The sequence below is a fragment of the Myodes glareolus genome, chromosome 20, assembly GCF_982192425.1.
Source record: "Myodes glareolus chromosome 20, mMyoGla1.1, whole genome shotgun sequence".
NCBI classification, from domain to species: Eukaryota; Metazoa; Chordata; class Mammalia; order Rodentia; family Cricetidae; genus Myodes; species Myodes glareolus.
The window spans coordinates 50,962,091-50,983,312 of NC_142045.1; the positions used below are offsets into that span (position 1 = coordinate 50,962,091).

At 43.2% G+C, this 21,222-nt stretch overlaps 1 protein-coding gene across 1 annotated transcript in view; it reads right to left on the minus strand.

Annotated features, from left to right (window-relative positions):
* Nucleotides 1-330: 330 nt before the first annotated feature.
* Kcnmb2 (potassium calcium-activated channel subfamily M regulatory beta subunit 2) overlaps nt 331-21,222 on the minus strand; it is a 272,393-nt gene continuing 251,501 nt past the window's right edge. Inside the window, exons 4-5 of the mRNA XM_048429883.3 lie at nt 19,162-19,357; nt 331-821 (exon numbers count right to left, since the gene is read on the minus strand). Coding sequence (XP_048285840.1) covers nt 537-821; nt 19,162-19,357 — 481 coding nt within the window. The 3' untranslated portion in view covers nt 331-536. The remainder of the gene's footprint in view (nt 822-19,161; nt 19,358-21,222) is intronic.

Below are 21,222 nucleotides of genomic sequence, written 5' to 3' on the forward strand. Positions count from 1 at the left end.
CTTCCTCTCTTCATTGCAACACTCTAGTAAACATAAAAAAAAATTTTTTTTTAACATGCTTTAGTCAGGAAACCGCCCCTTCACTTGCTACAGGACTCAATATAGAATAAGAAAAAAAAACCCCACGTTTTTGGCTGTAGCTTTAGTAAACAACAAATGAAGAAAAATCTGGTCTTCAAGAGGTCTGGAAACTCAGAACACAGACCTTGTCACGTGGACAGTTCCTCCATTCTGCCACAAGACTTAGCAATGAGTAGCTGAGCCCTATTCTGGTGGAAAGAGAAGGACAGACTAGTTCCAGCATCAAAACAAGATAATGAAACCACCGACTGACAAAGAACAGTTAATTCTCCTGAATAATAATGACATCATGTTTGCATATAAGACAGCGTTTGCGTTATTGCTCTACTTAGAATAATAATACAGTAAGGAACCCATAACAGACTGCACATTAAAAACTTAAGGTTCTTTGGTGAAGAATGAAAGAAAACAGTATTTGAGCTTTAAAGAAAAATATCTTATCCATGATTTTTCTTTTATCTATTGATCCGTTGGATCCTCTCACAGAGCAAGGAGAGGTACTGAGTAAGTTTCACCATGGCAACAATTGCCACACCCCCAGCCATCATACACGTGGGCCAGAAGAGAGAATGGAACAGCACATTGGAGCTGTAGAGTTTGGTCAGGATGACACTCTTCTGGTTTCCTTCCGGGTCAGAATAGCAGGGGAAGTGTTGGTGTCTCCTGAAGTTCTCCATGACGACACTCACCAGGGACATAGACTCTTCGAAGTTGTTTCCACACTTAGGAATATAGGAGCACTGTGAAGAGCAAGGCGGAGAGTCACCAAGAGAGCTAGGAGGATAGTAGTCAACCTAGCTTTATCTGCGAGACAATCCTGGTGGTTCACTTTTATATATTTAAACTAAGGTCTCCCAAGACCAGAGAGGTCACATACTGATGAAACCGATGTTTCGGGATTCCTAGACAAAGTTTTTCTTAGTAACTCATCTACAAATTACTTAATTGTTGATTAAAATCTAATTGTGAATTGATATAACAATCTCACATTACATACGTAGAAAAAGTAAGTAGTACTTTCTACTATCACTAAGAGTGATGGGTCTTAATTCCCTCCTCTCAAACACACTTCTTCAGGGGCTCAGAGGGAAAAATCTTCCTGAGTTTTGTCTGCCCACATAATATAAGACATTGCTATAATGTACTGTGATGGTTAATCTTAATTGTCAACTTAACTGGATTTAGGGTCACCATGGAAACACACTTGTGGGAAAGTCTGTGGCAGTGTTTCCAGAAAGGTCTACCTCAGGAGGTAATAACATGGAAGGTAGGTGACATGTGTTCCTTGGCTGGGGTGCCAGACTGAATGAAAAAAATGGGAGCTGAGTGCAACTATCCTGTTCTCTCTGCTTCCTGACTGTGGCTACAATGTGATGAGTTACTTACTCCCTCTGCCCACAACCAACGATGCAACCGACGGTGCCTCCCCTAACTGTGACCCACACTGTGACCCCAAGCTGCAGGTCCATCCTTCCTTAGGTCACTTTTGTCAGGAATTATATCACAACAAAAGGAAACATAATTAACACAATGCCAGTATAAAAGAGTGATTTATGAAAATATATTTGTTTTGACTCCATGGTATTCGACCAAGCTACCTTGGTCATCTTGTTACTATTATAAATAAGCAAAACAAAACAAAAACCCCGAACCAAATCAAAACAAACAAACAAAAGCCAGCTGCAGCTTTGGTGGATCTTGGAGAATTCAGAGAGGCTGAGCAGAGAGGCCTGTGAGGAAAGGGAGGGCCTCTGCTTGCGGAGCACCTTCCTGCCAGCCAGGGGGACGGAAAGCAAGGGCAACAGAGTGCCCTCTCTGACCTGAGGACCCAACGCTGTTTTGATTGGCTCATCTCACAGAGATCTCTTGCGTTCTGTCCCTTCTACCTCTCTCCCTCTTTTGTCTTTCCACACGGTCATACGAGGTGGCTTGTGGGTCGGACATGTGCATTGGTATGAGATTTGGAGTGGGACCCTGGAATCTGGGAGAGATTTCCATCTATAAATCTCACAGGGAGAAAATTACAAACAAGTTAAGCTTCAGCTAGTGGAGCCTTGTCTCTCTGGAACAATTTTTTTTCCCCTCTGGCTTATCAGCAGCACCAGGAACTTGGGTAGCTGTAACCATGGAGTTTTTGATGCTAAATAGCAGCAGAGTCTCTGATTGGTTAAGAATGGAAGATGAGCATGCTGGCAGGGCTTCGGCACGGGGCAGAGGATGAGCTCTGAATGCAGCCCAGCGCCTCATATACCGACTCAGAACCCCGAGTGTGTGCACGAGCAAGTGTTCTGGTAACTCGACTGCCTGGTTCTCAGGTGCGAACTTTGTAGATGACAGCCCCATGTCACAATGGTGTGAAAAGGACGAGCACACCTCTCACCATGCTTAATATGATGCTCGTGTCGCAGAGACGGTGTCAATATACTTTAAACCGTGACCAGCTTTGAGTCGGTGCCCATTCACGGACTCGCGTGAACCCAGCAGAGTGCTGGACTCAGCCTGGGGCTGGGGTGGAGAAGAAGGCTGAGAGTATCTCCAGAGGAAGCGATAAACTGGGGTGACAATGGGCCAGGGGCTTCACAGGCTAAGGGTTTGGCCAGCGGGATGGTAGCTTTCAGGCGCTCATGAGATTCTTTGTTCATGGCAAAGCTGTGCATGCAGATCAGGGCTTTAAGAGTTTTAGGAAATGTTTCTTGAAGCAAACAATTTTAACAACAACAAAACAAAACAAACACAGATAAGCCTTCTATAACTGGATGCAAGCCGAACCAATCTGTATTATATTTTTTTCATCATTTTTTTAAAATTTATTTTTTTATTAAAAATTTCCACCTCCTCCCCACCTCCCTTTTCCCTCCCCCTCCTCACCTCTCCCTTCCTTTCTAGTCCTAAGAGCAGTAAGGGTTCCCTGCCCTGTGGGAAGTCCAAGGTCCTCCCCCCTCCATCCAGGTCTATAAAGGTGAGTATCCAAACAAACCAGGCTCCCACAAAGTTAGTCCATACAGGAGAATCAAAACCCAGTGCCATTGTCCTTGGCTTCTCAGTCAGCCTTCATTGTCAGCCACATTCAGAGTGTCCAGTTTGATCACATTCTCCATCACTCCCAGTCCAGCTGGCCTTGGTGAGCTCCCATTAGAACAGTCCCACCATCTCAGTGGGTGGACGCACCCCTCGTGGTCCTGACTTCCTTGCTCATGTTCTCCCTCCTTCCGCTCCACATTTGGACCTAGGGAGTTAAGTCCAGTGCTCCAATGTGGGTCTCTGTCTCTATCTCCATCCATCGCCAGATGAAGGTTCTATGGTGATATGCAAGATATTCATCAGTGTGGCTATGGGACAAGGCCAGTTCAGGCACCCTCTCCTCTGCTGCCCAAGGAACAAGCTGGGGACCTATCCTTGGACCTGGGAACCCCTCTCTAAAGGCATCGGGTCTTGGTGTGTTTTTGTGCTTACCTTATGGAAGTACTTTCAGTGTCTCACAGAGCTAAGTTACTGAAATGATCTCAATAAAATATGGCATGCCATTAAAAAATGGAGCTTTTCTTTATTTTCTTCTGCTATGGTGAAACAATTCAATTTACTTTTTTTTTTTTTAAAGAAACATCTGTCAGGCAAATGACAATAATTCTGTCACTAGGTAAGATTCTCCCAAACAAAACAAGATATAAAGTAGCTCTGAGACCATCTGGCAAAGTTGTAATACAGGAGCTTCTTATTAAAGTTTAAAGCTGACAGGGCCTGAGAGGGGTGGGTATGGTCTGACTGCACTCCACACACACTCACCCTCAGGCACTCCATGCCAGGGGCACACACAGGGGCAACACACAGATACTAGTGGCGAGAGTCTGGGGTGCTCTGGGCCCACCCGATGTGGTTATCTGCCCCTTTCTGTTTCTGCCCATGAAAACTCTACCATATGTCAGCTGTCTATTTCTTTTTCTTGTCGACAGATCCCTTGTGATAATGAATGAATCAATGAGGTCGTATAACAAGTTCCTGACTTGAGTTCATGTGGTCCCGTGGCTATCGGCACGTGGCCCTCAGCACCAATTTCATCTCTGAAATGAGGTTAATCGAGACTTCCCGGCAGCTATCTTTCAGAATTAGATGATGAATATGCATACGGCCTCCATAAATTTTTATTAGCACATTTTCCTACCAGAATATCACATTTTCCCACATGCTCTCCTAAAGTCTTTAATTGAGTGCCACATACTAAGTTACAGAAGTTCTAAAGAGGGCTGAACAGCCAGCTGTGGGGTTCTGACAGGGTCGGCTCGCCTTGTGGCCTTTGGAGATGTGCGGTGAACCGGATTCTACCTTAGGATGTGGGTGTTTACTTCTGTCGCCCCAGCTTTAGTCCTGTGTATTCTCCGGAAGTGAGTATGGATCCAAAGCAAAGATTTAGCTATTGTGCTGTAGCCAGATGCTTGCTACAGAAGTGGGTATAACAAGGAACAATGGCTTAGCTATCACCTGCCTCCATCAAGTATTTGTGGGGTAATTTTATGTGAGTGGTCTAGAATACACGGAACATGATTCAATAAATAATATTTGACTACTATACAATCTACACTTAATTTGGAAATTATAACACGATCATAAAAATAAAGATATCATCCTTTTTAGGCAATTATTTTGTTTAGTGGGTATGGGATTGAAAAGATTTAACTTTTAAATTGTGAATAATATATAATAGAAAGGTAATGATCAAAGTATGTAAATACTGATACCAGGAGGATGTATTAATTTTCCAGATTGCCAGTCAGCAGAGAACTGAGGAATCTACTTTGTGTGTGTGTGTGTGTGTGTGTGTGTGTGTATACATGCACATGTATTTGTATATATGTTGGTTTGTGTGTACATAAGTGTATTCTTGTATGTGGAGACCAAAGATTGATGTTGTATATCTTTATAATCATTTTCTACACTTTTTTGGTTACAGGATCTCAAGAAACCTGAAACTCACTGATGGATTAGACTCGCTGGCTAGCAAGACCCCAGGTTCTCCTGTCTCCACCTTCCTAGCACTGTCAATACAGATGCATCACTTTTATGTGTCCTGGGGAATCTGGACTCACGTCCTTGTGCTTGCATGGCAGGCACTTTCCTGACTCCCCAGCCTTTTGGTCTCTTATTTTTTCATTTTATTTATACTATATTTTATATTTTTTCAGATTTTTGTGCATTATATTTTTAGCATATTTACTCCCATTCTCCAAATCCTCCCAGATCCATTCCCTATTCAATTCGCATCTAACTTTGACTCCTCATCTCTTTAATTACTTCTCTTATTTTTCGAGATTATAATATAATTACAGCATTTCCCCTACCCTTCTTCCCTCCCAGATCTCCCATATACTCCTCCTTGGTCTCTTTCAAATGTATGACCTCTTTTTTCATTAATTATTATTACATGTATATATGTATGTACAATTATATTCCTAAATACAACCTGCTCAATCTGTGTAGTAATGTTACGTGTATCATGCATATTTTCAGGACTGAGCATATGGTGTTGGATAGCCGTGTGCTCTTCCCGGGGGGAGACTATTTCTCCTGCCCTCAGCATCCCTTAACTGCCTGTAGTTCTTTATTTAAGGTTGAGGCCCCATAGTCTTTCACCATCCATGTTGGCATGTATGCTGCTGTCCTTGGTCAGCTCATCTTTGGACAGCTGGGTGGGTAGGACTCCATGGATGTAGATTTTGATATTCCAAGGAGGCACAAGCTCAAGGCAGACTCTTGATCCTCTGACTCCTACAATCTTCCTGCCCCGTCTTCTGAGCCTTGGGTGTAGGAATTGTTTGGTAGATGTATCCACTGGGACTGGGGTCCACAACTCTTCGTTATGATGGGTTGTGGTTTTCTGTAATGGTCTCTATCTGTTGCAAAGTGAAGTTTCCATGATGAGGATGAGGACTACACTTGTCTGTGGGCTCAAGGACAAATGTTTAGAGTGCTGTTCTGTGTAACATGAGTGGGGCCTGTTTGTTTGTGTTTTTCTGTCCTGCCCGGTACCCCACAACTATTTAACCCCAAAGAAAATCACGCGAGATCTCTATAAGTTATAAAGCTGATTGGCCCTTTAGCTCATGCTACCTATTTGTTCTTGTAGCTTATATTAACCCATTATTCTGATCTATTTTAGCCATATGGCTCAGTACCTTTTTCCGTTTGGCAGATCACATCCTGCTGCTTCGGTGATCTGGGCAGGAGTGGGAGGAATCAACTTCCTCTTCCCCAGAATTCTCCTGCTCTCCTTGCATCGTTTCCACTTCCTGTCTGATTTTCCCACCTACACCTCTTGCCTGGCAAATCAGCATTTATTTAAAACATGATTGACAGAATACAGATAATTCTTCCGCACCAGTTATGGATGATGCTCCATGATTCTACTAGTTTCCTCCATGCTGTGTGGATCTTGCGTCCCTTTAGAGAGCTTCTGGTTATCACCCAGGTATGTGCACCACTAATGCATTCTTAGAGTTATCATGCCTTGCTGGTCATTGTTGCGGCTCATAGTTGGGTAGAACTGTTGATTATTTCTCTCCTTTGGAACGTTGCCTGGTGCTTTTCAGTACCAGGAAGTCTAGCCCTCAGGAAGCTTTCAGGTGAATTCTTGTTCAGGGCCTTTTGCAACTGAAGTACATGGAGTTTTCAACAACGCCCTCATTCAACAAAAACAAAGTCCAATTAGTGCCAGGTATATGCTCTCGGACGGTTAGCCGGCCAGAGCCACACTCTTAAAGGGACTAACCCTCCCTGTCTCGGCAGTTGTCAATCACCCGTAGTTCTCCCCGGGGTATGGGAACTTTGCGACATACTGCTTGACCCCATGTTAGGATTTTGCCTGGTTTGAGCTTTCCCAGGTCTTATGCATGTTGTCTCGAGTGCTGTGAGTTCGTATGTGCAGCCGCCCTGTTGTATCCAGGAAGGAATTTCCTTGGAGTCACCTACCACCTCTGACTCTTACAACCATTTCACTTTCTCTTCCACAAAGGAGAGGATGTGATAAAGATATTGCATTTGGGGATGAACACTGAGGAGATCTGAGAGATGTACTGATCTATAGATAAATCATTAAGCGTTTGTTTAACATTCTCTTCTCCCCACCTCACCCCCTTTTCTTAAAATTCATTCTTAAATCTTTTGTCTGCAAGTTCAACTACACAGCAGAAGGGGACACTGGAATTCAAGCTACTATGTGAGTGCTGGGAGTTGAACTCAGGACTTCTGGAAGAGTAGTCAGTGCTTTTAACCACTAAGCCATCTCACTAGCCTATAACAGTCTCTTCTTAACCTGAAATTTTGTTAATAAAACTGGCTTCTTTCCCCAGTTCCTTTGATTTCTGAATGGCAGGAATTTCTCATTAGTAACTAAAATCACAGAGGATACCCATGGCGTAACCTTCCTCCCCTTGCTGTAGAAACTTGATCTTCAGCATCTCCTGGTTGCTTCTTCCCTTATGTGGTCAATGAAGACCCAGCAGTCACATCTTCTCTCCAGTTCTTTGGAATACAACTGAATTTTCCTTCCTTTTGCCTCACTTCCAGGACCTTCTATGTCAAAAGAGTCATTTTCATTCTCAAGATAGGAAGTTTAAAAAAAAACCCTACCTGTCGGGTTTCTAGACATGCTTCAGTAGGCACATGTGAAACAGAGAGACAGGCCGTCATCCTCGAGATGAAGGATGGGGCCAGCAACAGGGGCAGGATTTGGCTGAATAACCTCACTCTCTGCCTCGGCTTTTTCTTTTGCAGTGATGGGGAGGCACCATCACTTCCTTGGGACTTTAAGGAAGCCTTGTGTTTTATTTGCTATTTTATGAGAAAGGAACTATTGTATTTCAAGAAGTTAGATGTTTAATGAAATCCAAATACTCATTGAGTCCAATAAATATAGCAGGTGGCAATATACAGGTGTCAAAAGCATAAACAATGCAGGACAGATGTTAGAAAAAAAGAGAATACAGCAAGGGTGGGTTGGTGAGATGGGAGAGGAGAGTGCCTGAAGCCTTTCTGGAAAGATGGACCATCACAGAGGCACGTCGGAATCTTGGTCTAAAAAGCCCACCAGTTCCCAGGGTACCTTAGTCCGTGTGTCCTGAGTTAAACAAACAAAATCACTCGTGTGAACACGATGATCTTGGTTTTGAAGTCAGGAAGCCTTGTGTTATTCGGGACTTTTGAGTTCTACACACTTGTGAGAAACAGAGGTGTTGAGAGCATCAACTGGGACCTCCTTTTCTTTCCTCTTTGGTCTGGGCTTTCAGCGGAGTTTGGACTTGACAAGCAGGACCCTTGGAAGTGTTTGAGCAAAGCAAGAAAAAGGCAGGCTTTGCTGAGGATGACCATCTCCTCCATTTCATCTCTTTCCAGAGACGTTCACTTTGGTCATTCTTGCTGAGCACTTACATATTGTACCATTTCTGTCCAGCATGGAGCAGTGTATTCATTACTGTTTCTCTTGATATGGTCAAGCACTCAACAAAAGCATTCTAAGAAAGGAAGGATTTACTGTGGTTCACAGTCTGAGGGAACAGTCTATTACATAGGAAAATGGCCGCTGATGGCATTACATCCACAGGCAGGGAGCAGAAAATGAGGAATGTTTGTGTTCAGAGTTTGCTTTCACCTTCTTATTAGTCCAAGACTTTAGCCCATGGGATGGTGCTGTCCACAATAGGTAAGCCTTCTCATCTCAGGGTTCCTAATCTAGAAACTTCCCTACAGACATGCCTAGAGTCTAATTTAATCTAGACAATCCCTCATAGGGATGTCCAGAGGCTTGTCTCTAGGGTGATTCTAGATTCTGCTGGCAGTCACTATCAATCACCACAAATTAAAAATAAACTTTAAAGGCACTAGTGATGTCCAGAGAGAGAGAGAGAGAGAGAGAGAGAGAGAGAGAGAGAGAGAGAGAGAGAGAGGCATCTAGGGCCTTGGGATCTGTCAATACCCACCACAGAGCCTCACCGCATGCTGATTTGACTGAGAGTGAGTCAGATAATCTGACCTGGACCCCTGTTGCTGACTTGTTTTTTTTGTGGAGCAGGGGGGCTGGGGTGGGATGGTGGGGTGGGGGAGGAAAGCTTCCTTCTTCCCATTTTTCCTTCTTGCTACTCAGAGGCATTAAGGTCTGTGCGATCTTCTTATAATCTTTCTTGATTCATGAACAGAGATGAGCTCAGATGTTCCAGAATTCAGCTTTTCTGAGAACTGTCTAAACTTTGTCGGCTTACAGCACCATGTGTGCACAAATACTTTGCAGGATATTTGATCACACTGTGAAATCCTGAGACTTGGTTAATAAAATCAACCTTGGATCGGGGAATAGCCAGCAACTAGTTGCCTGGAATTAACCATAGAGAGGATGGAGGAGCCAGGAATACGGATAGAGAGACGCACAGGAAGGAGTAGGTAGGGACTTGGAACTTCATGGTCCTTTTGACTTGGATGGTTGGAGAGATGCTCTCTTTTGGTCTTTTGCCAAAAAGGAAGATCATCTCGTTGCTTCTCAGACTCTCTGAACTATCAGACTTTTACTCCAACATCTGACCCCTAAGTCTTTATTGTTAAATAGAACATAGTTAAAAACAACATTGGTGGCTGTGGCAGAGCCAGTGTTGGATGAACAGGAAGAAGGGCCAATAGCTAAGCAGGAGAGGATGGGCAGGACTTCCATGGAGAGAGAGGAACTTGGGGGAAGAATCAAAGAGGTGGGGATTCACCAATAAGATATGTAGTAAGTCTGATGTAGAGTATGGAGGAGAAATAAGAAGCAGACACACGGCAGAACATAGATTAATATAAATGGGTTAATTTAAGTTTTAAGAGCTAGTTGGGAACAAATCTAAGCTTAGGACAAGCTTTTATAATTAATAAAAAGTCTCCGTGTCATTATTTGGGAGCTGGAAGCCCAAAGAAAGTCCAACTACACAAATATATGTGTGTGGAGACATGATGACCCAGATGTCATTCCTTGGGAGCTGTCTACTTTATTTTTGAGATATGGTCCCTCACTGGCCTAGAACTTACAAAGTAGGCTGGCTGGCCTGTGAACCCCGTCTTTTCCTCCTCAGTGCTGGGATTACAGATGTGGGACACCAAATCCTGCTACTTATAGGAGTTCTGGAGGATCAAAGTCAGGTCCCCATGCTTGTGCAGTGAGCACTTTGACTGAGCCATAAGTCTGGATTCTTCCTCTGTGTTTTCTCAAGAGTATGTGCTGAAGGTTTTCTCTTCAGGAGATAGCAAGATAAAGTAAAGAGTTTTCGATATTAATTCAGACCTAGACACTTGGGGAATGTCTGACTCGGGGGAAATTCCTTTTCTGAGCTTCAGTGTTTTAAAGTGAGAATGATGATGGTGTGGTACACAGGGAATTGCTTCTGCAGCTAAACAAGCCAGTTTATGTAAAATATCAGTATTCTGCAGTGCCCGGCACATTGTGAGTTCTTAATATTATCTGACTATGATTATTTTAGGAGCAGGAGTAAGCAAGATAATTTTTTAGACATGTTATTACAGTAGTGGGCATGTTCTACATAGTGAGCACTTAGTTAACACCATTTTCCATTTGATGCTTCAGGTTCATCTTCTCTAGTTTCTGTGACCTGCCAGGGCTCTGCCGAAGACACCACAAAGATCTGATGGCCTGAAAACATGAAGCTAGGCAAAACGTAAGCAGTCAGCCTGCCACTGTCTGCAACCGTGTCTAATTGTCATAATTTGATCAGGGAGAATGCTAGTCACATGGTGGGAAGAGGGTGGGGACAACACCACCAAGCATCTTGCAGTAGAGGGAAGGTCTCTGTGTCATGATCACAATGTCCAGAGCACCCAAGCTGAGAATGATTAAGATATGTTAGTCTCTGAAATTAGGAAATCCATAGTGCTTTGGAATGGGTGACAGAATAAAGAGCTATGCTAAATTTGGAGTTGAGAATAAGGCTAATTAATGCACTGCCCCATTGGAAGCAATCATCTTTCTCATGAAAGTTATGTATAAATACCATATATGTTTGTATTTGTCATACCTATTATATGTCTTGATCAGCATGCATCAAAATGGATGTAATCTTTTATTTCACTACAAACTTCATCTTAAATTCACCTTTCAATGAGTATGTGTTGAGAGTCACTGGTGTTTAGCAGAAAGTTTAACTCCCGAAGGAGATCAGGACTGCGATGTAAAGTAGCAGCCTTGGCAAATTAATATTCAGCTGCTGTTTATGGTTCTAGTGACACTCTGGAGGCTGAGGGAAGGAAAAGTCCCAAACCATGCTGAATTAATACTCAACCGCTGTTTGTCATTCTACTGACAGCCTAGTGGCCAGTGGCTGGGGGAGGCCAGGCCCCTCACAGCTCCCAGAGGCCATCAGTCAACTAAGAGCGCCACGAGAGCGTGCTGGCTTCTCCGGTCTGGCGGCTTGAGCTTGCCTGTTGACAAGAGGCTGTGAACTGGGCTTAAAGACTAAAGAAAAAAAAGGGAGAAACTGAAAAGGTATAATCAGGTATTTTGAATGTTTTCTCACAAAAATGCAGACGGTTAAGCTGATCCCTCTTGCCCCCTGCTGTGTCGGTTCTAACACAGGGTCGGCAGTAGCTAGAATCTTAGCAGAAGCAGGGCTATTTCTCAGTATCTGGGGGTTCCTGTTATTCTTGTGGGGTAAGAGAAAGTAGCAGGAAGGTGAGGTCGACATTGAGGGTATTTTTTTCTTTTTTAAAATTATCAGTTGTTCTTTTCATTTATTTTACATCCTGATCACAATTTTCCCTCCCTCCTCTCCTTTGTCCCCCTACCCAAACCCCCTTCAACACTCCCCGGCATCTTCTCCTCTTCCTCATTCAGAAAGCGGCAGGCCTCCCATGGACATCAATAAAGTATAAAACATCAAGTTGAGGTAGGAACAAATTCCTGCCCTTGCATAAAGGCTGGGCAAGGTCATCTAACATGGAGAATTGGTCCCCAAAAGCCAGTTCAAGTGCCAGGGAGAGGTCCTGATCCCACTGTTAGCAGCCCCACGAACAGACCAAGCTACCCAACTGTTACACACATGCAGAAGACCTAGGTCGGTCCCATGCAGGCTCCCTAGTTGTTGGTCCAGAGTCTGTGAGCTCCCAAGGACTTGGGTCAGCTGTGGGGTCCACCATCATGACCTTGAACCCCTGACTTTTACAGTCCCACCTTCCTCTCTGACACTGAGGGTATTTTTGTCTCCTTTGCCAGAGGTATCTGGAATACTCTTCATGCCGAACAGAAATGGTCAGATAGTCTTCCAACATGGAGATGGCTGTTTTCTCAGAACTTTATTACTGGCTAAAAGCAGGCTGTTCATCCAGAGGATAAAGAGCTGGGTTAGGGTTGCCCAGCAGTAATGTTCAGTGCCTGTCCCACAAATCTGCTAACTGTGGCTGGGGCCTAGAGCCTCTGTGCTTGGATGGTATTTTTGAGAGCCCAGAAGCACTGTGGCCCAAAATTCTCTCTCTTCTCTGTGGTGCTCTGAGTGGATGTTTCCAGGAGTGATACTCCGACTGTAGTTCCAGTTTGACTACCTCAGTTTAAGCAATTACAAGGTAGTGGTGTTGAAGAACTGGTGTCCACAAACACCTGGCAGAAGCGAGTGGAAACACTGGAAGAAAATGGCATCAACTTAGGCTGAAAGAGATTTTTATAAAAAAACTTTGAAGAGGTTGGGGAGATGGCTCAGCGGTTAAGTGATCTACTGCCCTTGCAGAAGAGCTGAGTTTGGTTCCCAGTACTTGAGTATAGGATGGCTCACATGGCTCACAACAACCTGGAACTCAAGCTTCAAGGGTCTCGACACCTTTTTCCGACTTCTATCCATACTACATACCTGTGCATACACCCCACCATCCATCCACATACACACACACACACACACACACACACACACACACACTCAATTAAAAATATTTATTAAAAACTTTGAAAATATGTTCCCTGAAAAGTAACGAACTGCTCGTTAAGGTAAGACAACGTAAACATCTGAAGTGGATCAGGGCTCAGCTGTTAAGGTCATCAAATAAGCGCAAGCGTTCCAAGGACAGGAACTAGACTATAATAAGAAACTAGAAACAACCAAAGAAGACCCAAATGAGTGCCCTAAAACTGAAAATACATCAGGAGGAGTGTGAAGGCCTGTCTGCTTTTGCCTGCGGTGTTGTGCGCTCACTTGCAGCCCTTGATGCCCGGGGAGGTACAGAAGCTGTGGCTTATGATGGACTCTGGTTTGAATGCAGACAAAGGGAAGTAGAATTTATCAATAAACCTGGAATCTAGCTTTATCACAACTACTGGAGCATGAGGGAAATATGAGTATTGACATAATACTCATTTAGATAAAGTACACGCATCTTACCCTTTATTTATTGGTTTTGGTGAAAACATGTGGATTGGTCCTGAAAATGAATTTATTGCACGTATGACTATCAGAAGTTGGTGCAAAGAAGGAAAAATTATAATTTTCAAAATGACACTTGCATCGACAACTCTTCTCATTATATTCAGCTTGGGGTGATTCCTTCAAAGTCACTGCGCTGTTACTCCACGCTCAAGAACTGGAAACATTAGACACGCAGCCCTTTCATATGCAGTTGTGCACCAGGGCCAACGCAACAAGCACCTGGGTTTGCTGAAGAAGAAAGTAGAGAAGTTTGGCCTGAGCTCCTGAAGCCACAGACCGAGCAAATGGTGAAGAGTCCTCAGAGTTCTGGCTTGGGTTTCTTCTTGATTGCCATTCCCATCACCGCCACAGTTACCAGACTGGGAGCTGGGGTGTAATGTGTATCATGACCAAGTCCCATATTAGCAATTTCGGGATTCATCTTGGGAAGTGCCCTGCCCACTTGTGTGTGGTTACTGTGCTTACTTTATTTTCACCGAGGACAGCATGCTTGTGATTGCGTCATGTTTGTTTTAATAGTATACTCAATTTCTAGCTGTCTTACTGGGAAAACAGATGCTATTTGACAGTAAAAGATTTTCAACAGAGGAGGAATTGATAACTGGGGATGAAAAAAATGGAGATGAAGGAGAGAACGCAGAAAGAAGAGAAAGAAGAGGTATATTAAGAAAGAGGAAGACCACAGGGCTAGGGAGAAGGTGACCCAACATAAACCAAAAGCCCAAAGCAGAAAAACAACAAAACAAAACATTGAAAAATAGTATGCTGAACTTGAAGAAAATAGACAAATCTCGACCTTAGTAGGTTTTTTTTTTGTTTTCTATAGTTACTTACCAAATTTAATTTGGAAGACAAAAACAGTAAGAATATGAAACTTGCATTTTACAGAAAATAGTCAGCTCTTAATGACGCACAGAGGGAATAAATAATAGGAGCAGCATCAGCAACAAAAAGTTGCCTTAAGATTTTATTATGGTGTCTGATAAAAGAAGGAATATTTATATTTCCATCTCTCTGTGTAGACATTTTATATGCATTAATAAGTATCAGAAATATTAATTTAAACGAAACTGTCCATGTGCGGTGCTTAGCACCACTCCGAGTTTAGAATAGCCATTTGATATATACTAGCTTGTTTTTATTATTATTATAGTTATTGATAATAAGTGCATTTTCCATGTGATATCAAAACATCCAATGCTGTTTATATTTTACATACATTCATGGAAGATTTTACTTGATACTTGCTCCTCCTGTTGGAAGATGAGCACATACTTTTTATTTCATAGTCTGTAATTCATCAGTGACTTTCTGTATTTTTTGTCATGCAACTCCAATAAATGCAAAAATAATTCACTGTAAATGAGCACTGTAGCTGCTCTTACATTTCTATGCCAAATACATCTCAAGTTATTCCTTATCGTTCCTCAGCATGTTTTTTTTTACAAATTCACACATTTATGGGAAAAGTAAGTTTACATTAGAATGGTGGGCAATACTATTAAATGAATTGAATAAAAATTTTAGCATCAAAAAAAGAAAACATAGTAAGAAAAATTTGGAACTTAGTGGATGAGTCTGGCAATAAACTTTTCAGAATTGAGAAAAGAATTTCTGAAAGGTTTCAATCCCTAACCAAGTGATGCAAGAGGAAAAGAGAGAAAAAGAGAGGGAGAAATGGACCAGATTCAGCGAGGAAGTCCAGCATCCGGCCACCTGGAGTCCCAGAAGCAAGGGAGCAAGGGAGAGGTGACACAATGTTTAATGAGACAGCCTGGTAAGGTTCTGGAACAGAAAGTATTGAGGAAGGGGAAGAACTCTGTGAATGCTTGGAAGTCTGAATAGGGTAACTTCTCACTTGGGTGTGTGACAGACTGTAGAAAATCACAGGAAATGATCTTTAAACAGGCGAGACTGCCTCACAGATGCAGCAGTGAAACCGAGGGCTGCGTGATGAGCAGCATCGTTGCTCATCAAGAGACAATGGAACAAAGGAACGGCCGACCTAGAGATGTGTGCTCAGTGAATGCATCCTCCAAGAAGCAAAGCTCGGGAGAAATGCTTTGAGGACAACACAAACCAAGGAAATTCTCCACGCCAGACACTGTTCCCGCATCGTCTCTAATGAGAGACTGTTTTTGAGGCTGTGGGAAAACGGCTGCAGATGGGAAAGCAGAATAAAAGGCTGGGCACAATGAAAATGCAGAGCTGTGGGCCCGTGGAAGCTCGTATGACTGCACACAACTTCAACAATCTGTGCCGAAGTCTAGGTAAACAGAGAATGGCAAGAATGTCATACAAATGGCCTCAAAACTGCCACAGTAGTCTTTGGGCTAAACTTTGACACTATCGGAGCAGATTAGTTTAGTTTCCAGGAGAGGAAATGAGTCCTGCAAGCGACCCCATGAAGAAGGGTAGCCTTTCACAGAACAGACTGAGTCAGTTGCCGTCCCTTCAAAAACAAACACCTACAAACAAGAAATGAATGTGACGAGAAACACAAACTCGACCCCTACATAAAGGTCAGTTTTAGGAAGGCTGCTGGTGTATGGGGAAGAAATAACAGCAATCCTTAATTAAGGAAAATGGCTAGGTTAAACAAAATGTTAAGTAAGAACAATAAATAGAAGAACCAAAGTACTAAACAAAATGGAAAAAAAAATGACAAGACATGGTTACAGTAAAACTGAAATGTCTTCCATACAAAGATGCTCCAGAGAGGGAGGAAACAGGCTTGGGCACACAACTGTTGGTGTTTGAGTCAGGCTCTTACTGGATTGCCCAGGCTGATCTTGAACTCTTGGGTTCAAATGATCCTCTTGCCTCAGTCTTTGGAGTAGCTGGGACGAAAGGCGCATGCCCCCTTGTCTATGTATTTAAACAACCCCTACAAGGAATGTGAAAAGTGAACAACCCAGGGGAGGAAAGAGAAGAGGAACTTCGGATGACAGACACTCAAAAAGCCACGCAAACCAGAAGGAGACCCCACCATTTCGACTGTAAAGTTATAGTGAGCATTTGGAACACCAAGAATCCTCTTACTACAGGTGCCTTGGAAAAGCCCTGCCATCATTTTCTGAGCTTTATGACACACATATGTCATGTTACGACCCAGGTAGTTCGCCTTCAGATTTACGCCCGGCAGAAGTGTGTGGGCTGGTGGCTTGGGCTCGGAGAGTTATACAGCAGAACATCTGTGGCAGAGCTATTTCCGATTGCCCTGAGCTGTAGAAAACTCGATGTCTATCAGCTGAAGAGTGGAAAACTAAGCTGACATTCCAAGTGAAATGGAAATGAATGAATTTCACCTCAACGGAACGATGCCAAGCACCGTGCTCCGTGAAGGAAGCCAGACGGATGGGTGCAGTCTGTGCGATTCTGTACAGAGAGAAAAGTAAGACAGTGTGTATGGATATGTGTTTAGATGATAAGAACCACCAAGGAAAACACAGAGACAGTTGCCATGATAGCTTGGGAGGCGGCTATCCCGGAGGAGCAATGCCTGTGGTTATTGGGAGGGGCAGGAACGGTCTTTGGGGGGGGGAAAAGAAAATGTCATTTTGTTTCTCTTATGGTAGTTAATGGGGAGCCCTTGATAATAAATGCTTGAGTTATATCTTTTGTAGTATAAGCGCGTTTCTGTATGGGGTCATGACTCACATTTAAAAATATGATAGTGGATCAAAGAAACCAAATAGGGCCCATGACCACACAGAGCACCAACAAGGTCCTGATCCTAAGCATGTACCTGGGATTGATAATGGGAATCACAGTCCCTGTTTGTCACTTAAATAAGGGAGCCAGAGCCGAAGTGATGGGATATCCAGTCGAGGAAGTGGAAAGAGCCCTTACTGTCTGGTTCCTCTTCAGTCTGTGAGGCTTTCCAGTTCCTCGAAGACCAGAGAGTTTTACAGGTACCAGCTAGCACAAGACAGCTTTGTTTAGAAATCTGGCTTACAGGGAGAAAACAGACAGCTGGGCAGGGCTCAGCTTTCCAGGCTTGTGGAGCCATGTTTCTACTCTTGTTTCTGCCTACTACAAATGAAAGAACACCAGAAGCAGCATTTTCAAATAACGCTCTCTGGAGTACTCATCAAGGAGAGACCTCAGAGATATCTGCAAGAATTCTCTCAGGTTGTTGTAACCAAAATGCAAGGTGGGTTTGTTTTACTCCTTTGTGACAACACCATTTGCTGCCCATGTGCTAGTACGGAACCCCCAAGCTACTGAAAGCCCTGTAAACGATCACCGAAGGCTTGACCATTGCAATGAAAAATTTTACAAGAATGATTAGAGTTCCTGAGGCTCACTTGCTTCCTGGAAATAAGCACCAATGGTACTATAGGAGGCCAGAATCAGATTGTCTTAGCTTATTCAAGAATATTCTGGGTATCTAAGTGGCTACTATAAAACTCAAACCCAATATACATATAACTTGAGATTGATACAGCAGATTGGTTCAACTAAAACATTTACTGGTCATCACAGTCCTTCATAGACCTTATAAATATAAACATTTTTGGGACAGGATCTTGCTATGTGGTTTTGGCTTGTCTTGTATTTGTTTTGTAGCCCAGGTAGGCCTCGAACTTGTGGCAATCCTCCTGCTTTAGTTTCTTGAGTGTCGGATTATAGGCTTGAAACCACCATGACTAACATCAAAAATTTTTTATGTATATTCAATATAACACACATTTATTAAACACCTACCCATGAAGACTTTAACACATTGGCATGGTGTTTTGAATTAGAAACATCTTCCATAGACTCAGTTATTTGAATACTTGGTCCCTAGTTGATGGCATTGTTTGGGAAGATTATGAGGAGGTGGAGTTTAGCTGAAGGAAATGTGTTGTGTGTGGGGTGGAGGGAGCAGGATTTGGGAGCTAATAGCCTCATCTCATTTCCCTTTCTTGTCTCTCAACTCTTGCTGCCTTACCTCCCTGCCATGATGGAACCATACAGCAAAACGAACTGTCTTCCTTCACTTGCCCTTGATCATGGTATTTTGTTATAGTATCAGAAAAGTGACTAATATGAGCAGTATTACAAATTAGGCCTCTATGAATATAGTATATGTGAAGAAAGAATGTACATGCGCACATGTGCAAACACACACACACACACATGCACACGCACTGTTGACCACATTTTCAATTTCGTACTACAACATCCTCTACTCTAATACTTATTTATAATAATGATCTTGTAAGTGACTTTTTCCTTTTGAAAAAGCAAAAACGTCAGAGTAAGTTATATGTCCAAGGTCACAGAACTAAATGTGGAAAAGAAAAGGCCAGGGTTACTCCTTGTCTTCTAAGTCACGGTAGGTATTTGGACATGCAAATCCCTTCTTAAATTTTCTTCTTGCTTTCAAAGACTTAGGTTCTTTATAGAAACATTCTCTCAAACAGAAAACACAGCTAAATTTGCTCTACCATGAAATGAAGAAATGGCTTGTCCATAGCTTGTACAGAAAGCCAGCATTTCTGTAGACAGATCCAGAGTAAGTTCTGTGAATGGAGCAAGTAGGGCCTACTTCCTGGTGTGCTTCCTTTGAAATACTTGCAAAGGGGAAAGTGAAGAGAGAAGGGAGGCCAGTAGGCTATGCCAACAGATGCCCGGGTGCAGTGAGCAGAGCTCCTACCTTCTGATTGATCTTCATGGTCTCCTCGGTGTGGTAGAGGAGGAACTTCTCCCCGGAGGAAGTCAGGTTCACGTAGACCTGGAGGCAAGGGTACTGAGAGAGCTTCCAGCAGTCTGGCCCACAGCTGAAGGAACAGTTAAATGTTTCTGTGATAGACACATTCATCAGGGTGCACTGAGCTTCTTCTGTCCACACACTGCAGAGAAAGAGCGAGAATGATCACAGAGTGGGAGGCACCAGGCAGGAGGGTGAGGTTGCAGAGGGCTGTCTCTTGACTACAGGACTGCATGGGATTCCCCAAAATCTGTGATCCATATGTCTGTGCAATGTTGCGATTTTGAACAAACCAGCTTTCGGCATGTTGTGACACACACAGTACATGCTTTGGTGCCCAAGAACTTTCTTGGTGACAACCACGGTGTAAGATATTTACTAATATTTTAAGCAATTATTTTCTCCTTATTGAATCCACTGGTGAGCATAACAAACGCTTTATTTTTAGTTTTTATTTCTTGAGGCAGTCTACCAGGTAGGCAAGAATGGCCTCAGACTTGCTCTGCAGCCTGGGCTGGCATCAATGGTGTAATTCTGCTGCCTTAGTCTTCTGAGGGAAGGGATGACAGTTCTGTGCCACCCGCCTAGCGTAACCTTCCCCTGTATGTCTGCATTACACAGCTCTTGCTCAGTTGTGTTTTTTTTTTTTTCATTCCAAACTCCACCACAGCCTGGCTTGTAGGCAGAAGAGTCTTTATTAAGGTAGTGACTGGGGAAAGGTGGCAAAAAGGCAGAGTGGCTTAGGATTGGACTTCAGATAGAGGTAGGGCAATACTGTACAGCAAACTCATTCAAACATGGCAAATAAGATAACGACAGCCTTTTGAAGTTGTCAAGAGCAATGGCTACTTGCAGCCTTTCTCCCAACTGGCAATTTATACAAATTACTTTATTTTTTTTCTCTCAACAACTTTACATATTGGTTATTAATTCCTTTGAAAGGTGAATGAAAAGAGGACCACAGAAATCAGGTAACATAGTCAAGAACATGCAGTTGGTAAGTGGCAGAAACTGTGCTTTCCCCTGCTCTAAGACTCTCCTTGATTCTGGCATGGTGGGCAGCCCCAGGAAACCAACAGAAGACCAATCCTTCGGAGTGGATAAAGGGCTCGACCAGGTTGCTCGGGGTCATTTTAGCCAGAGAGATTCCAGCTAACCATTGGTTGAATTTCGTTTTACAATAACTTGCATTTTGCAATTAAGTCGAGCATTTGCAATTAGGAAGTAACACAGTGGCATCGATGCTGTGCCTCTGGATATAAGCTGTGTTGCAGTGAGCAGAAAACATGTGTTCACAATGAATAACAGCCCTGCCCTTTGCTGGACACATGTGGATAGCTCCTGTACTTTTGCATGCGCCAGCTGACTAGACTCAGTCTGCTGGACTCAGTCTCCTCTGGTGTCGCAAATTGAATTTCCTGGAAGACAAATGGTCAGAAACTGCTTTCAGAACCAGAGGGTGGGGTACACATCCTATCTAGTTCTAAGCAGGTGTGAGAATCTGAAAGAGGTTTTGGACTCAGCAAAGGGCCCCGAGGCAGTGCGCTTTCACTGTGGAAGAGAGTGCAGCTGAAAGAGCATGCCGACCAGGATGGCAAAGAGGAGCAAATTGCTACATTTCAGCTTCACTTGCCTTGGAAGACGAAAGCATTAATTTAGCTAGAGGAAGAAGTGGTAGAAAATTGTGTGATTTTCTCTTGAACTGAAACTTCCCACTTTCGTATGAAAGGGTATTATTTCTTCAAGTCCAACCATTGGCAGACGTGCCAAGTTCTAGGGTTCAGGGTCGGGATGGCAGAGGGTGGGACACTGTGGGGATTTCTCAGCTGGCTTATGCAGGAGGACACGCTTTGGCATCTTCACCTACTGGCTTCTCCTTACTCAGTAAATCCAAGGTAAACATTGAAAGGAAAAGGATTCAAACTCTGTTACTTTAAGAGATTGAGTCTCTCAATCTTCACAACACATTAGAAACACTTAGAGAGTTTCAGAATACCTAGTGCTGGA